This window comes from Miscanthus floridulus, chromosome 9 (genome assembly GCF_019320115.1).
Source record: "Miscanthus floridulus cultivar M001 chromosome 9, ASM1932011v1, whole genome shotgun sequence".
Lineage (NCBI taxonomy): Eukaryota > Viridiplantae > Streptophyta > Magnoliopsida > Poales > Poaceae > Miscanthus > Miscanthus floridulus.
Genome location: NC_089588.1, coordinates 65,160,150 through 65,175,998, shown reverse-complemented (window position 1 = coordinate 65,175,998; position 15,849 = coordinate 65,160,150). Strand labels below are relative to the sequence as shown.

Genomic DNA, 15,849 nt, shown 5'->3' with positions numbered 1-15,849 from the left:
AAGTTAGAGTTGATGTGGATCAACTCAGCGATGAAACAGAGGCGAAAAGGGTTTGTAACTTCACCGACGAAGTGTCAGCCTGTAGAGTGCGGACAGTCCGACGGTGCCACCGACGCCCTGTATAGAAAAAACAGGGTTTCACAGAGTGCACCGGACGCTGGTCACGCAGTGACCGGACGTTGGGGTCCTACGTCCGGTCAGTGGCAGCAGTGAAGGCGCAGACATCGATCTTCGACCGAATGCTGGGTCACTTCGTGACCGGACGCTGGGTGGGTGCACCTGGTCCCACTGATGTGGCGGCACAGAGAAGTGGAGAAAGGACCGGACGCTGATGCTGCGTCCGATTGTGACCGACTGGACGCGTCCGGTCATGGTTGAGCAGCTCTAGGAGTTTACTGGAGGTGACCGGATGTTGGAGTCCTGCGTCCAGTCGTGATCGAACTGATGCGTATGGTTGTGAGTGGAACCTTACTGGAAACGATCGGACGCTGGGGTCCCGCGTCCGGTCACTTTGAGCAGCGCGTCCGATCACAACTTAATATGTTGATGACCGTTGAGATCGGGCGATCAGCGTTTGAAGCAGGGGACATGTGGCATGCATCGCGCGACCAGACGCTGGGGTCCTGCATCCGGTCGATCTGACCAGAGCGTCCGGTCGTCCCGAGTTTTTGCCCAGTGAAGGGATAACGGCTAGTTTAGCCCGTGGGACTATAAATAGAAGGTGGTCTTGGCCATGGCTGGGGCTGAGCACCTTGGGGGACTTTATGTCCATGCTTAAGAGTGCTTAGGAGCCCTCCATCTCACATATGCTCGATAGTGATCATTCAATTGTGTGAGAAAGCGATTCTAGTGCGATTGCATCATGAGGTTGCACCGAGTGACACTAGGTGATCGAGTTATAAGTCAGTGGTGCTTGTTACTCTTGGAGGTTGCCACCTCCTAGATGGCTTGGTGCTGGTCTCCGTTGAAGCCCGCAAGAAGCTTGTGCGGTGCTCTGGAGAAGAGCTTTGTGAGGGACATTGTGCTCGCCTCGCGGGAGCCATGAAGAGCACCAAGGGACATTGTGCTCGCCTCGGGGTAGGTTCTTGCGGTGCCTGACGTGTGGGCTTGGCGGGTGATGCCAATTAGCCGTCGAACCACCAAGTAAACGGTCGACACAACGGGGACGTAGCGTGTTGGCAAGGACGTGAACCTCAGGAGAAAATCACCGTGTCAACCTTATTCTTCCCATTGGTTTGCAATCCCCTTACACAAACTTGTGGTTACTTTCATATACATTGTTGTTGTGTAGTTGCTCTTGTAATTAGTTAACTTGTGTTGCTCATTAGTTACCTTCTTGCTTGTGTAGCATAGAAGTAGCTCCCTTACATGGCTAATTTGGTTTGTGTAACCTTGTTAGTCACATTGCTTAGTTTGTGTAGCTACGTATTTGCGCTCTCTAATTTGGTATTGGTTACCTTGTTATTGAGCATTGCTAGTGAGCTTAGTTGGTTTTGTGCTTTTACTTACTAGCATGTGTAGGAGCTCCCTTATTGCTTGAAGTACTAGTGGCATAGGTTTGTGTGATCTTGCTCCTAGAATTGGTTAGGTGAGCTCTAGCTAGCCCAGCACCTTTGTTGCTTAATTAGGATCTTAGCGAGGTGCTAGAGAACATGGATAGAGGGGTGTAGTCTTGGCAGACCGATAATTTTAATTCCGCACTTGTTTCGGTTAGTCGGCGTTATTAAGTTTTAGAAACGACTATTCACCCCCCTCTAGTCACCATCTCAACCTTATAACCTTTTAACATAAATGGCTCCACATGACATTCACATTTAACCTTGAAATATGTGCAAGAGCTTAGCTTTTGATTAAGAGCTAGCTTTTCTCTCCCTTCTATTAAAATACGAGAAAAATACTTAGAGCCAGCTTAAATGCTAATTGTTGGAGCTGCCCTTATGCAATTGTGTCGTGTAACAAAGTAGCAACAACTCTTGTCTTGAAGAATTGTTAGGCACATTGTATCCATTGTAAGATGAGATCAATCTCCTAGTCTATTCTTTGAGCGCACGCCCATAAAGTATCAACACATGGAGCCCTATATCAGCTATTGGATGCCGATTAATAGTTCTCTAACTATCGGTAGGTATCAAGATCTACAATTATTTTCCTATTATTACAATACTCAGATCTGCATTTATATTTATTATTAAAATAAAATTATTTCTTAGAGTGAAAGGGGGGTGGGTCTCATGACTGTTTGTTACTTATTTTGGTTTGCTGGCTGTTTGAGTGGCTGAAAGCCGTTGGTCAGTTGAGAGTTTGTATCAGATATACATGTACGCTGTCCTGTGAGGTTGGGGAGTTTTTTTTTTTTTAAAGTGTGGTCTTGTATAAGCGGTAGGGTCTTATCGTCCGTGATTGGAAGGTCCTAAGTTTGAGTTGCAGTCTCCTCGCATTACATAGGTGAGGGTAAGGCTTACCACTAACACCCTACCCCAGATGACCCCGTATAGAGCGGGAGCTTTCTACACTGGGTACGTTTTGTGTGTGGGGTGGTTACAGTTTGAACTCTGAGACAGAGTTGTACAGCCTGTTCGGTTGGCTGGTTCATATCGTTGCTGGTTCATGAAAAAGTACTGCTGGCTAGTTTGTGTGAAAGAAAAATACTGTTTCGACTGAAAATTTACGATCGTTTACAACTGGTAGTCTGTAACCGGTTCTTGAGCACAACGACAACGCTGGTAGCTTTTCTGTTCTTGTTGGTGCTAGAACGCGGCACTGGAACGGAACTCTAAGAAAGCCAGAAATCGTAACGGGAACTGGAACGGAACTCGGCACTAAAACAGAAGTCTCAAGAAAATCGGAACGGGCGCTGGAAGGGAATTCTCAACAAATCAGAAATCGGAGCGAGGATGAAGAAAACAAACTCTTTTAAAGTCAGTATTATACTCTTGCCTTCTCACGAAGCTAACCCTCTTTGTTTTTGAACGAAACTCACGAAGCTAACTTAGCGCTTCCGCCAAAAACCCTCCGACAGTTAAGCCCAATCGAAGATGTCGAAGAACTCGACGACTATTTCTAACCCTCTGCTAGATCTTGAGAAAGGCATCGCCGGCTTGAAAGAGGCGGAGAAGGTGGAAGAAGAGGCCATTGTGGACTCTCAGCCGCGTGTGGGTGAGACTTATGATCTTCTCCCCTCCTTTTCTCGTCCTCCAAGGTCCATAGGAAAATCTTGATTTTTTTTCTATATCGGAACTCATGTCTTGCCCTTGATCTTGATGATTTGTTACTACTGTCAGTCGTGTTGTTCTGCACTTGTATCTGCCTGCCTGTCTTGCTAACACTCCTGTGCCACCGGAGGAAGAATTGGCGCTACTTGCTGCCGTTCTAAATTGACCCTGAAATTGGTTAGGATCCAGAAATTTTTGAGCAATGTGTTCAAAAGACTAATATTCCTTTAGTTTGAAGTACCCTACGTTCAGTGACGAAGCCAGAAAAAAATTTAGGAGGGGCTGAACAAAAGAATAGAGGTTTTTTTATCTTCTCTTAACCTTAGCCCCTCCTACCTAATACATATGCATAAAATTTTAAGAGATGATTTAGGAAAACTCCACGTGCTTAGGATGGGTAAGGGGGGCTGAAGCCCCCTAGCTCCACCGCTGGCTACGTCCCTGCCTACGTTGCTTTCGATATTAGGGCTGTTCGCTGGTCTGGGCTGAACCAGCCAGCCAGCTGAACCCCCTCTCATTTCACTGTTCACCAAACCAGCCAACAGTGTTTTTCTCTCACAACATTCAGCCGGAACAATGTTTTTCAGCCAAGTTTCAGACCAGCGAACGGGGCCATTGTCTTCACCTTGGTGCCTGTTGCCTGTTGATACACTTACCTGACTGCATTTATATAGCAGTTCCTGGTACCTCGCAAGTACTTTCTTTATGAGTAAATATGTAATTTTCCATATAATGCCTTTGTATTTTGTATTCAGTCACAAATAACATAATCTGGTTCAATTTGATAAATAGTAAGGCGACCACCTCTGTTCCCATTGATTGATGGATCAGCAAAAATTGTTGAACTTGAGTATTGAACAAATAACTCAATAAGCACCACTTTTCAGCCTGTACTGTACCACTAATAGTATACTAATTCTGTGCTTTATCCAAAGATGCTCTGCTGTTTCGGACAATATTCCCACAACTGTTATTAGAAACTGTGTTTGTAACAAGTTCATCCCAATATGTTCACCTTGTTATGTTTTTGTATCTACTGATATTTAGAACTTTTAAATAAATGATATATATTCCCTCTTGCTGTTACCTCAATTGTGCTCATTTTCAATACACTACATTTTAACTTTTATTACATCAATTGTTGTGCTCGTTTTCTTTTGCGCGCATGGACGGAGATATTAGTTGGTCTGCCTACTGATAACTAACTCACTTGCGCTTGCTGTTTGTTTCTGCTTTGTAGGATGCTTGCCTTGTGCTCTATGTGCTGTTTTTCAGCGGTCTCATGGCGTTTATGGTAGAGGTCTCCCACAACTGGTGGGATCCATGGCGGGGTGTTCTCATCTTATTTTTTTTTCGAGAGCGTGCACGATTAAGAAGTTTTCTTACAAAAGTGCGGGATATGGTAAACCTAAGATTACCAAAGCCCTTGACCTATCCCTTCATAATCTCGCACATGATTGTGATTACAGTGCACTAATTCTGCGACTCTAGGAGCTACGTATTCACGCGGAACGGTGCCGCTCGTCAAGCGCTCCTAGCTGCCTAAACCCAGCCGCGCACCAAAGCGTAACCTCCTGCTCAATGGCCTCAAGCAACTGCACCGGTGACGAAGCGATACGGTTGAACATTCTGGCGTTTCTTTCCTTCCACAGGAGCCATCTGATGAGGAGCAGGAGTGAGTCAAACCCACGGCGCAACACCTTGGGCAGCCGCTTCCTGGAGGTCGACCAGCACCGCATGATGTCGTCCTGGTGAACGACGACCAGATCATGCAGGAGGAAACGTCGTAGGCATGAATCCCAAACCTCGCGTCTGAAGACACAGCCGAGGATTAGATGATCCATCGTCTCGGCAGCTTGGTCACAGATGATGCAGGTGTCGCTATCCTACAAACCATGGCGGTGTCGCCTATGCACCGTCCAGCAACGCCCATGCATGACTAGCCAGAAGAAGAACTTGACGCGTGGGGGCGTCGACATCTTCCACATCAACTTCGCTCCAAGCGGTGTAGAAGAACCGATGAACATCGCGCCATAGGCTAACGACGTGGAGTACTGCCTGTCCGCCGTGAGCCACCAGCGGAACATGTCGGGCACGCGCGGGCGACAGCTGCACCCCCTGGATCATGTTCCATAGGCTAATGAATTCAGTGATGAGCCTCATGGTCCTTGGCCCGGCGATATGGTGCACCCAGGCCCTTCCTTCGAGCACCTCGGCAACAGAGCATTGCTTGTCTTCTCTTTAGCACCGCTACGAACACCGATGGGGCGATACGTCGCACGTAGGAGCCCTAGAGCCAGTTGTCCAACCAGAAGAGCGTGGACTCGTTGTTCCCCAAGCCAGAGACCGTGGTCGCTTGGAAGACCGCTGCGACCATACGTTCTTCGCGTTCTGGTAGGGACCCCCAAGAATGTTCTGGAACAACTCGACGGAGCCATGGTCCACCAAACCCGGAGTGCCACTCCGGCACGGCGAAGGTCCGCTACGCCGAGGCCACCTAGGTCATGCGGCCTGCAAACCGTCGTCCAAGCAACCTTGCAACGTCCCCCAGAAACCGAGTCTGCACCCGCCTAAATGAACAGCTCTCCGCAACTTGTCGATTGAAAGGTCCTTGTTTAGTTTTGGTAATTGAGTGACAACCCTATGTGGACTAATTGTGTTTATGTGAGATACACATGTGATTAGTCCACAGATACATGTCTGTGAGCAACATATGCCATGGAGGTGGAAATGGCTCGGAGATGTTGCAATGCTCACACATGTGATGATGAAGGAGCTCGTTGCACATGAGACATGACATTGATTCATGTGATCAAGGTGGAGAAGATCAAGACATGACTTGGCTCGACGGACCGGTTGCAAGTGTGAAGGGCAAGTTGAGTGATGACTTGGCGTCGATGGACTGAGGCAACGGTGAAGAGCAAGTGAAGTCATGATCGATGAACCAATATGATCACATGATGATATGAAGTGGATCATATCATTGTTGATCATGTTGGTGCATGTGTTGCATCGACATTAGAGGAGATGAAATGGAATGTGCAAGGCAAAGGTATAACCTAGGGCATTTCATTTCATCGGTCATAGGTGTGTAGAGAAGTTGATGACCAGGTTTAGGATAGATGGCCGTACTATCAAGAGGGGAAAACTTGTTTGCATATCGGTCATCTAGTGCCACTCGAGTGATCTAACTTTGCATCGTTGCTAGGATCGAGTGGCGCGGCAAGTTGAGTGGTTAACTCCTTGAAAAATGTTTGTGAAAAGCTAACACACGTGCACAAGGTGTTGTACACTTGGTGGTGTTGGCACATTTGCAAAGGAGAAGAAGTTGGTGAAGAAAAGGAGTTGAATGCGCTGGTCACGTCCGACATGAGGATCGGACGCGTCCGATATCGATACCGGACGCGTCAGGTATTCTGGCCAGGCGCGGGTAGAGTTGCCGAGGTGATCGGACTCTGGCTCGTAGCAGTGACCGGACACAGAGCAATCACTGTTTAGTGTCAGGTCGTGGTGACGTGGGGCGTGGATTTTGGTCTAGAGAGGACCAGACGCAGGGGCACATCTAGTCAGCCACACCGGACATGTTTGGTAATAGTTGAGTGGCTCTGGGAGCTCTCTGGACTCAACTAGACGCTGCCCCTCCTACGTCCGATCACTTCGTAGCAGTGCGTCTGATGCGTCGTGTCAGAGCGTGTCAGAGAGGGCCGTTGGGCGGCAATGGCTACTTTGTTTGAATGGGACACATAGCGGTCAAGTAGTGACTGGACGCAGTGACCGAACGCATCCAGTCACCACATCGGACACGTCCAGTGTACACGACCTGCGCGTCCGGTCGTCCTGAAAAATGCTCAGTGAAGGGGTAACGGCTATTTTAGCCCGTAGGGCTATAAATAGAAGTGTTGGTCGGCCTTTGGCCGAGAGTAGAGCACCCTTGAGCCTTGGTGGCTTATGTAGGTGTGCTTGGGGGCCCTCTAACTCATTTGAGCTTGATAGTGTTCATCCGATCGAGTGATTGAGCGATTCTAGTGCGATTGCATCGTGAGGTTTCATTGAGTGGCACTAGGTGGTCGTCTTGCAAGCCAGTGGTGCTTGTTACTCTTGAAGGTTGCCACCACCTAGATGGCTTGGTGGTGGTCTCCGTCGAAGCCTGCAAGAAGCTTGTACGGTGCTCCGGAGAAGAGCTTTGTGAGGGGCATTGTTCTTGCCCTGCGGGAGCCGTGAAGAGCAACTCTAGTAGAGCGAGACACGAAGGACGACAAATGGTTCGGCCGGGTCAAATGCTAGAGCTTGTGGTAAGCACTCCACATGGGAGAGTGTGACTTATGGGTCACCACTAGCAAGAGGACCGCGCGGCAACTTTGGAGCTTGTCTCCACGAGGACGTAGCATGTTGGCAAGCATGTGAACCCTAGGAGAAAAATCACCGTGTCAACATTTATCTTTCCATTGGTTTGTAATCCCCTTACACAAGCTTATAATTACTTTCATATACATTGTGCTTGTGTAGTTGCTCTTGTAATTAGTTAGCTTGTGTAGCTCACTAGTTACCTTCTTGCTTGTGTAGCATAGAAGTAGCTCCCTTACGTGGCTAATTTGGTTTGTGTAACCTTGTTAGTCACATTGCTTAGTTTGTATAGCTAAGTATTTGCGCTCGTTAATTTAGCATTGGTTACCTTGTTATTAAGCATTGCTAGTGAGCTTAGGAGCTTTGTGCTTTTGCTTACTATAATTGTGTAGGAGCTCCCCGGTGTGCAGAATACAAGTGGCATAGGTTTGTGTGACCTTGCTCCTCGAATTGGATAGGTCAGCTCTAGCTAGCCCAGCACCTTTGTTGCCTAAGTAGGATCTTTATAAGGTGCTTGTGAACTTCGATAGAGGGGTGTAGTCTTGGCTAGACCGATTGTTTTAATTATGCATTTGGTTCGGTTAGCCGGCGTGATTAAATTTAGAAATGACTATTCACCCCCCTCTAGTTCGCCATCTTAATCCTTTTAATTGGTATCGGAGCTAGGTCTCTCATTTGTGGTCTTCACCGACCCAAGAGGATGACGTCTAGTGGGCTAGATGTTTGTGAGACACATTTTTTATTGCATAAACTTTGCACTTTAGAAAAGTCACATGCTTGATCATTTTCGTACAAAGGGACCTAAATTTTGATGGATTGTCACTAGTGGTCTCACTTATGTCTTGGATCATAGAAATCTCACCAAAGCTCAAAGAGTTCTCTATGAACACTACAAGAAATGTGTGGTTTTTTTACGTATTTAGCATGACAATAGGTCATAATGTCATTATATCACCCAGTTTATGACATTATGTTTTAGGCACTTTGACTTAGTGATAATAAAAAGTTGTATGTCACAAAAAAACGTCATACATCTAGTCCAATTTTATCCAATGAATGATATTTGCTGTCACAGAGGCATTTTTTGTGTCATAAAGTCTAATTTATAAATGCCATCAATCTATGATAGACTTTGTGTGTCACAAAATAATTTATTAATTTTTTTACACATTGATGTCCATATTGGCATGTTCCACAGCCACGTGGCCATGGGTGTGAACCTATTGTAACACAACGGGTGTTATGCTCGTGTTGAATGTGGTATTTAAAAATCGACAATACATTCATAATTTATCTGCTTTTGTCAAGGGCATCTATTGCATGAGACAATGAACCCTACTTTATAAATGTTTTTATTTTGAAGATCGAACTTTAACCAGGTTCACTAAAACAACTTTGAAAAATAATTAAAATGTATACATGTGAAAAATTTTATATAACTTACATGTGTGTGTATATATGTGGGCCTAGTTTACAATGAGCCCTGGTTTAAATGTATGCACATTTAATCTTGACAATCTAGCTTTATATTTTTGAGCCTCTCCTCTAGGTACAGCTGTAGTATCTGTTCGGATACAGACACACACCACCACACACACGCACATCTCACACACATGGTATACAAACAAACCTATAACTATACCTAGACGACGAACGCAGCTGAGAGATACTCGAAGATCACCAGACTCCGAGCGTGGCGGGCACGTCACTTGACCATTGTGGCACATCTGCGCGAGAGGCAAACTGAAACTATTAACGAAGAATAAATCTCCGAGGTGAGGCTCCTGGGTTGATTCTAGGAATCGAACCCAGGACCGGCTGCTTGAACCACCGCAAGCAAGCCAACTGAGCTACGGCTCGTCCTCACAATCTAGCTATATATGTATATAATGTGTGTGTGTGGGCTTGTGTATTTTTGTATTTTGTTTTTGAGCTTTTCTCTAAAAAAGGAGAGAGAAAGAGAAGAATTTCCAAAAGAAAACAAAAAAAGAAAAGGAAAAGAAAAACACACACACACACCCATGACTCACCACGCACGGCCCATCCCACGAGTCCACACACGAGTACACGACCCAGCAAACCACTCCTCTAGAACTCCATCGCTGCTTTCCGTCTCGTCCCTTTCCTCTGGCCGCCACGAAAGAATAGATTGAGAGCTAGGGTTAGGGCCGGCCGGTGTGCCGCTTGTCGGTCGTGAGGCCTCGCACCTGCCCCACCCCAGGCCTCTCACCGTCCATCGCCAGGCTGTTCGGATCCACGCTCGACGCGCTGCCCCAGGCCGTGCGGAGCCGGACCTCGCCTGGCTGCCCGGTGTCACGCTCGCCGCCCCAGCCCTGGTCACGCGGCGGCGGCGCTCGTGACGCCACGTGGAGCCGCTGCTCGCTGCCCCACCCCAAGCCGTGCGCGTTCCCCTCATCGGATCTCAGTGCTGCTCGCCGAGAGTTGCAGGTACTTCTCTCATCCCCTTCGGATTCGTAATTCAACTAGAAAGACAGCGCGACTCCATCTTCTTAGATGTTCATCATCTGCGAGTGCAAGAGGTAAGAAATTATGGTCATCTACGAGTGCGAGAGGTCCTCCGTCTTCTTAGATGTTCACTCCTCTGCCTGTTGAACTGGGAACCAGCAAGTCCTCCCTTGCGTTATATTAATCTTGTACATGTATTTTAAATGTTTGAATCATCTTAGAAATTGCAGTGATGAGAATATTAGTTGATGATAGTATTTGGCTGTTGATTACGCTAGCTCCTTATTCCTTTATTTTCGGCTTTTCTTGAACTGACTTATCTCAAATGTGCATATCTTGCAACAGATGATGTCGTCATCATATAATGTACATATCTTGGACATTTTAGAACCAGTAAGTTCTTTTTGCGCTGTTCTCAGTTAATTAAAAGCTATCTACTTGTCACTAGGCCACTGAGAAAATGATTTGTGAATGGGAAAGTTTGCTCAATGAAATTAGGCTAGCCCATGCTAACTTTTTACTGGATGACTGATTCAGGCATCTTGGCCTATGCTTACAATCCTGATATTGTGTGGGTTCCATAATTGATATATGATGGGCACTGCAAATTAACATTAATCGTCTAATTTATATTGAAAAATTATGCTTGTGTTATATTTGTTAAAATTAGCCTCATCACCTCTTCCTGTTATGTACAGAAATGGATGCAACCTGAGAGAGTACTGTATGTTTTTTCTTCTGAAAACTGAATGTCACTGTGCATTGTCTGAAAATGGATGCAACCTGTCATTTTACTTGTCTGAATGTCATTGTGCAACCTGAGAGAGAGAGAGAGAGCTCTGCACAGTTTTTCTTTAACAATTTAACCTCAGAGTTGTCCTTTCTTTCATTCCAGAACAAAGATGGAATCACTGTAGCAGAGAGTAGAATATGATACTGTGAGATTTGTGTGCCTGTAGTCAGTGCAATAATTGATAAGTATGCTTTGCAAGCTATTTTTTGTTAGTTGATATGCATTATATTTGCTAGTAGGAACATTGGAGATGTGCCTTCGTAAGATGATTAGAGCAGATGATTTGAGGCTTAATGGAGATTGGTCCACTCAAAGTTGATAGGTTGGATTTCAGTGATCATCATTTCTTCAGTGCTCATGTAAGTGCAGCCATCTCTTCTTTTTTTCTCACCACTGTTTTGCTGAGTGCTAGTTTGCTGTTTGGCTGAGAATATATGAATCTGGAACATAGGAGTAGGTCACAAGCTTTTGTAATGTTGAATCAGCATGGTGAATTTTGAAACATATGCAGATATATGAATGTGAAATTAAGGTAACTGTTTGGCTAAGTGCAAGTGTTTGGCTAAGAATATATATATCCGGAACATAGGAGCATGGTGAATTTTGTAACGATGAATCAGTTTTCACATTGCTAATCAAGTCTTGTTCACATGTAGGTGTTCTTCTCAAGTGGCTCGGATTTGACTCTTCTTCACATTGCTAAATGTGATTTTGGTCATCTTTTGAATAGTGACTCACAAAATGTTGTGAAACTTTGATCTGTTTATTTTTATCTTTATAACTTGAGTTAAATGCACCAGCGGCCCTCGAACTTGTAGGCGTGTGTCACATAGGTCCATGAACTTGGAAAATGTATTTCTGGGTCACTAAACTTGTTAAGTAGGTGCACCGCAGGCCCATACCAGCTACGTGGACATTTTTTTGCTGACGTGACATGCTAGTATAACATATAATTTTCATTTAACCCCTCACATGCTTGTGCATGGAGCGGCACTGCTGGCCATGCAGAGCCTGAAAAGACGGGTCACGTTTTCGTGCATTGCATGCCATGCGACAAGGGACCGGAATGGTGCATGCATGCATGGAGACGGACGGAGGCAGCATGCAGTGCAACGCGCAGATCCGAGCCAGAGCCCCGCCATGCGTTTGCATCCGTCAGGTGGGCAGGGGGGACCGGGGGACAAGCGCGGAAGGCAACAAAAGCGCGGCACATACCATTGGCGCGGACTCTCGTAATATTCGAACTGCGCGTAGACGGTGCTCGGTGCTCGCTCGCCGGGCCCGGGCCGCTGGCCGCTGGCCATCCCCAGCATGCGTTCATGCATGGAAAGCTCCATCTGGCCGGCCGGGCGCGGGGTGGCTCGGACCTCGCCAAGTCCCGTGACAAAGGTCCTGTGGCAGAGCGCTGAGCATCCCACCGACACGTGGCTCCCGGGGGTCCGTCTCGGCATGAACAAGATCACCGGCCATGTGCAGGCTCTGACTTGCTGGAGGAGCTCTAGTGACCCTGGCTCCCGGCGTGTACTCACTGGGGATCGACCCGAACGGGACCAGTCAGTTCTTCACGTACTGGAACACAACCGTGAGTTTCTGGAGCAGTAGAGAGTGGAACGGCAACATCTTTGCCGGTGTCCCGGAGATGACGTCGCACTACTTTTACAACTTCGAGTTCGTGTCCAACGACAATGCCAGCTACTTCGACTACTCTCTGCAAGACCCCACGGTCATCTCCAGGTTCGTCCTGGACGTCTCCGGCCAGGTGAGACAGCTCATCTGGGTGCCGTCGGCCGACGAGTGGATGATCATCTGGGCGGAGCCACACCAGCTCTGCGACGTCTACGCTGTCTGCGATGCGTTTGGTGTCTGCGACGAGAAGAGTGAGCCATTCTGTAGCTGCCCCGCCGGCTTCTGCCCCTCCTCCATGGAGGACTAGGAGCTAGGAGATCACTCACACGGCTGCCGCCGAAACCATCCCTTGCAGTGTGACAGTGGCAAGGACGGTGACGCCTTCTTGCTGGTGCCAGGTATTTCTCTGCCGGGAAACCCGTCGCCGCCGGTTGAAGCATCAAGCGCTCAAGAGTCAAGACTGCAGGTTGGCATGCTTGAGGAATGGATTCATGCAAGCAGCAGTAGAAGGTGGTAGCCTCATGGCGTTCAAGTACAGCGAGCTGAGGAGGGCGACTAAGAACTTCTCGGAGAAGCTCGAAGGCGCCTCCTCTGCGTGGGGGAGAAGCAGTTCAGGAACGAGGTGCGCACCATCGGCAGGATCCAGCACGTAAACCTCGTTCGCCTCCGTGGTTTCTCCTCCCACGGCAGCGAGCGGCTACTCGTCTATGACTACATGCCCAACGGTTCGCTGGACAGGGCGCTTTTTGGGGGAGCTGCGGCGGTGCCGACGCTGAGCTAGAGCGCTAGGTTCCAGATCGCGCTCGGCGCCGCCCGGGGCTTGCTGTACCTCCACGAGGGTTGCTGGGACTGCATCATCCACTGCGACATGAAGCCGGAGAACATCCTGCTCGACGAGGACCTCGTCCCCAAGGTCGCCGACTTCGGCATGGCGAAACTGGTGGGGAGGGACTTCAGCCGCGTCCTGACGACGTGCGGGGCACCATCGGGTACCTCGCGCCGGAGTGGATCTCCGGCGTGCCCATCACCGCCAAGGCCGACGTGTACAGCTACGGGATGGTGCTGCTGGAGATCATATCGGGAAGGCGGAACGCGCGGTGCTGGGTGACAACGGAGCACGGCGCGTCGCTGTCAGAGTACTTCCCGCTGGTGGCCGCCAGGAATGTCAGCGAAGGGGCGGCGCTTGTCGCGCTACTGGATGAGCGGCTGCAGGGGGACGCCAACCCGCGGGAGCTGGGACGCCCGCCAAGGCGCATAGCCCGTCGCCGGCGGCCGAGCCGGCTGCCAAGATCGAGATGAGACGAGAGATGTGAGGGGTTAAATGAAAATTATATGTCATACTAGCGTGCCACGTCAGCAAAAAATGTCCACGTGGCTGGTATAGGGCCTACGGTGCACCACTTAACAAGTTTAGTGACCTAAAAATGCATTTTCCAAGTTCATGGACCTATATGACACACGCCTACAAGTTCGAGGGCCACTTGGTGCATTTAACTCTTATAACTTTGACTTTGATATTGGTACTGAAACATGAATTCGGTGATAATAAATGAAATGTTTATGCATTTCCTATGAATTTGTTGATCTGGTATTAGAATATGGACCTGTATGGGCCATTCTTTTGTGATGTTTTTTTCGCTAAACGTCAGTTTTTTATCCTACGTGGCATTTGCCCATGTGGCAAGGCCTAGGATTTTGTGACAATAAACCAATGTCATAGACCTCAATGACACTAAAATCCAATGTCATAGATTTGTGACATGAAATATACAGACATCACATAATGAATTTGTGACGGTGGTTTTTTGACGTTCGGATTTTCGTCAACTGGATGTCACAAATCTTAAATTGTGACATTAATTCCATATATTATGACATAAATAGATTGTGAAAAAACCACACATTTCTTGTAGTGGAACTTGATGCACATGCTTGTTGTTTTCTAATGGATGCATTGAGTTTTGATTTGATGAAACAAGTAAACTACACGGGAACCACTCGTGAGATATGGGAGTCCATCAAGCGCACCTTCGGTGATTCCTCCACATGGGATGATGGCAAGTTCAAGGAGGATGAGCCCAAGAAAGTGGGGCATGAGGATGTTGAGAATGACCACAACTTGGTGATTGTGGAAGATTGCTCCACCTCATGGTCAAGTGATGATGATAATCGATCTACTACAAGTTCACTTGACAAGATTGATGATGATGATTCGAGTGATGCAAATGATGATCCTACCCCATGCACACTTAATGGTGATGATGGTTCATGCTTGGGCCATGATTGTGATGCTACTACAAGCCCATCCACTACACCATATTATTTCATGTCGCAAGGTGACACCAAGGTATCAAATGCTAATGTAGGTTGATCATATTGATTCAAATGATAAGCTTGTTAGTAGACTTGCTACCATGACCATGTCTTTAGAAAATGAGAAGGCTTAAACATTGAAATTATAAAATGAAAACTCATTTCTAAAGAACTCATATGAAGAACATAAGAAATTACTTGATGTTCTTAAATCTTCACATGGTGTGTTAAAATTGACTCATGAGACACTACTTGTATCTCATGAAGAATTATTAAAGAACATGCTTCTCTCATTAAAGCATTTACAAAGAAACTTAAAAATAATAAGAGCTCATCACATGGATCAAATGATAAATTGCATATTGTTGCTAACCCTTGTGATGTAGGCAAGAAGCATGTATCCACCTCTTGTGATGATTTATTAGAAATGCCATGTTCTTCACAAATAGATGCTTGTTTTACTTCTATGTCTTGTGAGACTAACATTTTGAAGGAGAACATTGAGCTCAAAAGTGAAGTGAAGAGTTTGAGCAACAAATTAGAGAGGTGCTACAACACCAAAGTCACCTTTGAGCATACGATGAAGAATCAAAGAAGCTATGGTGACAAGAGTGGCATTGACTTCAAAAAGAGCAAGGACAAGAACATGAAGATGCAAGAAGAAAAGATATCTCATTTCATGAGCTACTAGTGCCATGATATGGGACATCTTGCCAAGTATTGCCCAACCAAGAAGCCTCAAGTTGAGCCAAAAGCTAAACCCCAAGTTCAAGTCAAGATCAACCATCAAGATGGTGATTTGGGGAAGAAGAAGAAGACAAGAAGTGGTGCTAAAGCAAGAGCAAGGCATCCAGCTCCTAATCAAGATGCCAAGATGATAAGCAAGAATCAAGATGAAAAGAAAGATTATGCTCACATCAAGTGCTTCAAGTGCAAAGATATGGGACACTTTGCCTCGGAGTGTTCTACCAAGCTTGAGAAGAAGATTCAAGCAAAAGAGAAGAGGCAAGGCAATGAGAAGCAACACATGAGCAAGGAAGAGAAGGCTCAATCAAAGAGCGTTTGCTACTCATGTCGGGAAAGGGGACACATAGC

At 46.9% G+C, this 15,849-nt stretch overlaps 1 protein-coding gene and 1 long non-coding RNA gene across 2 annotated transcripts; both read left to right on the top strand.

Moving 5' to 3' along the window:
• Positions 1 to 9,651: 9,651 nt before the first annotated feature.
• Positions 9,652 to 11,690, top strand: LOC136482085 (uncharacterized). Its single transcript, XR_010764950.1, has 4 exons — positions 9,652 to 10,004; positions 10,368 to 10,415; positions 11,052 to 11,174; positions 11,472 to 11,690. It is a non-coding gene; the product is annotated as an uncharacterized lncRNA (long non-coding RNA).
• Positions 11,691 to 13,309: 1,619 nt separating this feature from the next.
• On the top strand, positions 13,310 to 13,740 carry LOC136480039 (G-type lectin S-receptor-like serine/threonine-protein kinase At2g19130). Its single transcript, XM_066477713.1, has 2 exons — positions 13,310 to 13,354; positions 13,399 to 13,740. Exons 1-2 carry the CDS (start codon positions 13,310 to 13,312, stop codon positions 13,738 to 13,740), a joined length of 387 nt encoding a protein of 128 aa, XP_066333810.1.
• Positions 13,741 to 15,849: the final 2,109 nt, after the last annotated feature.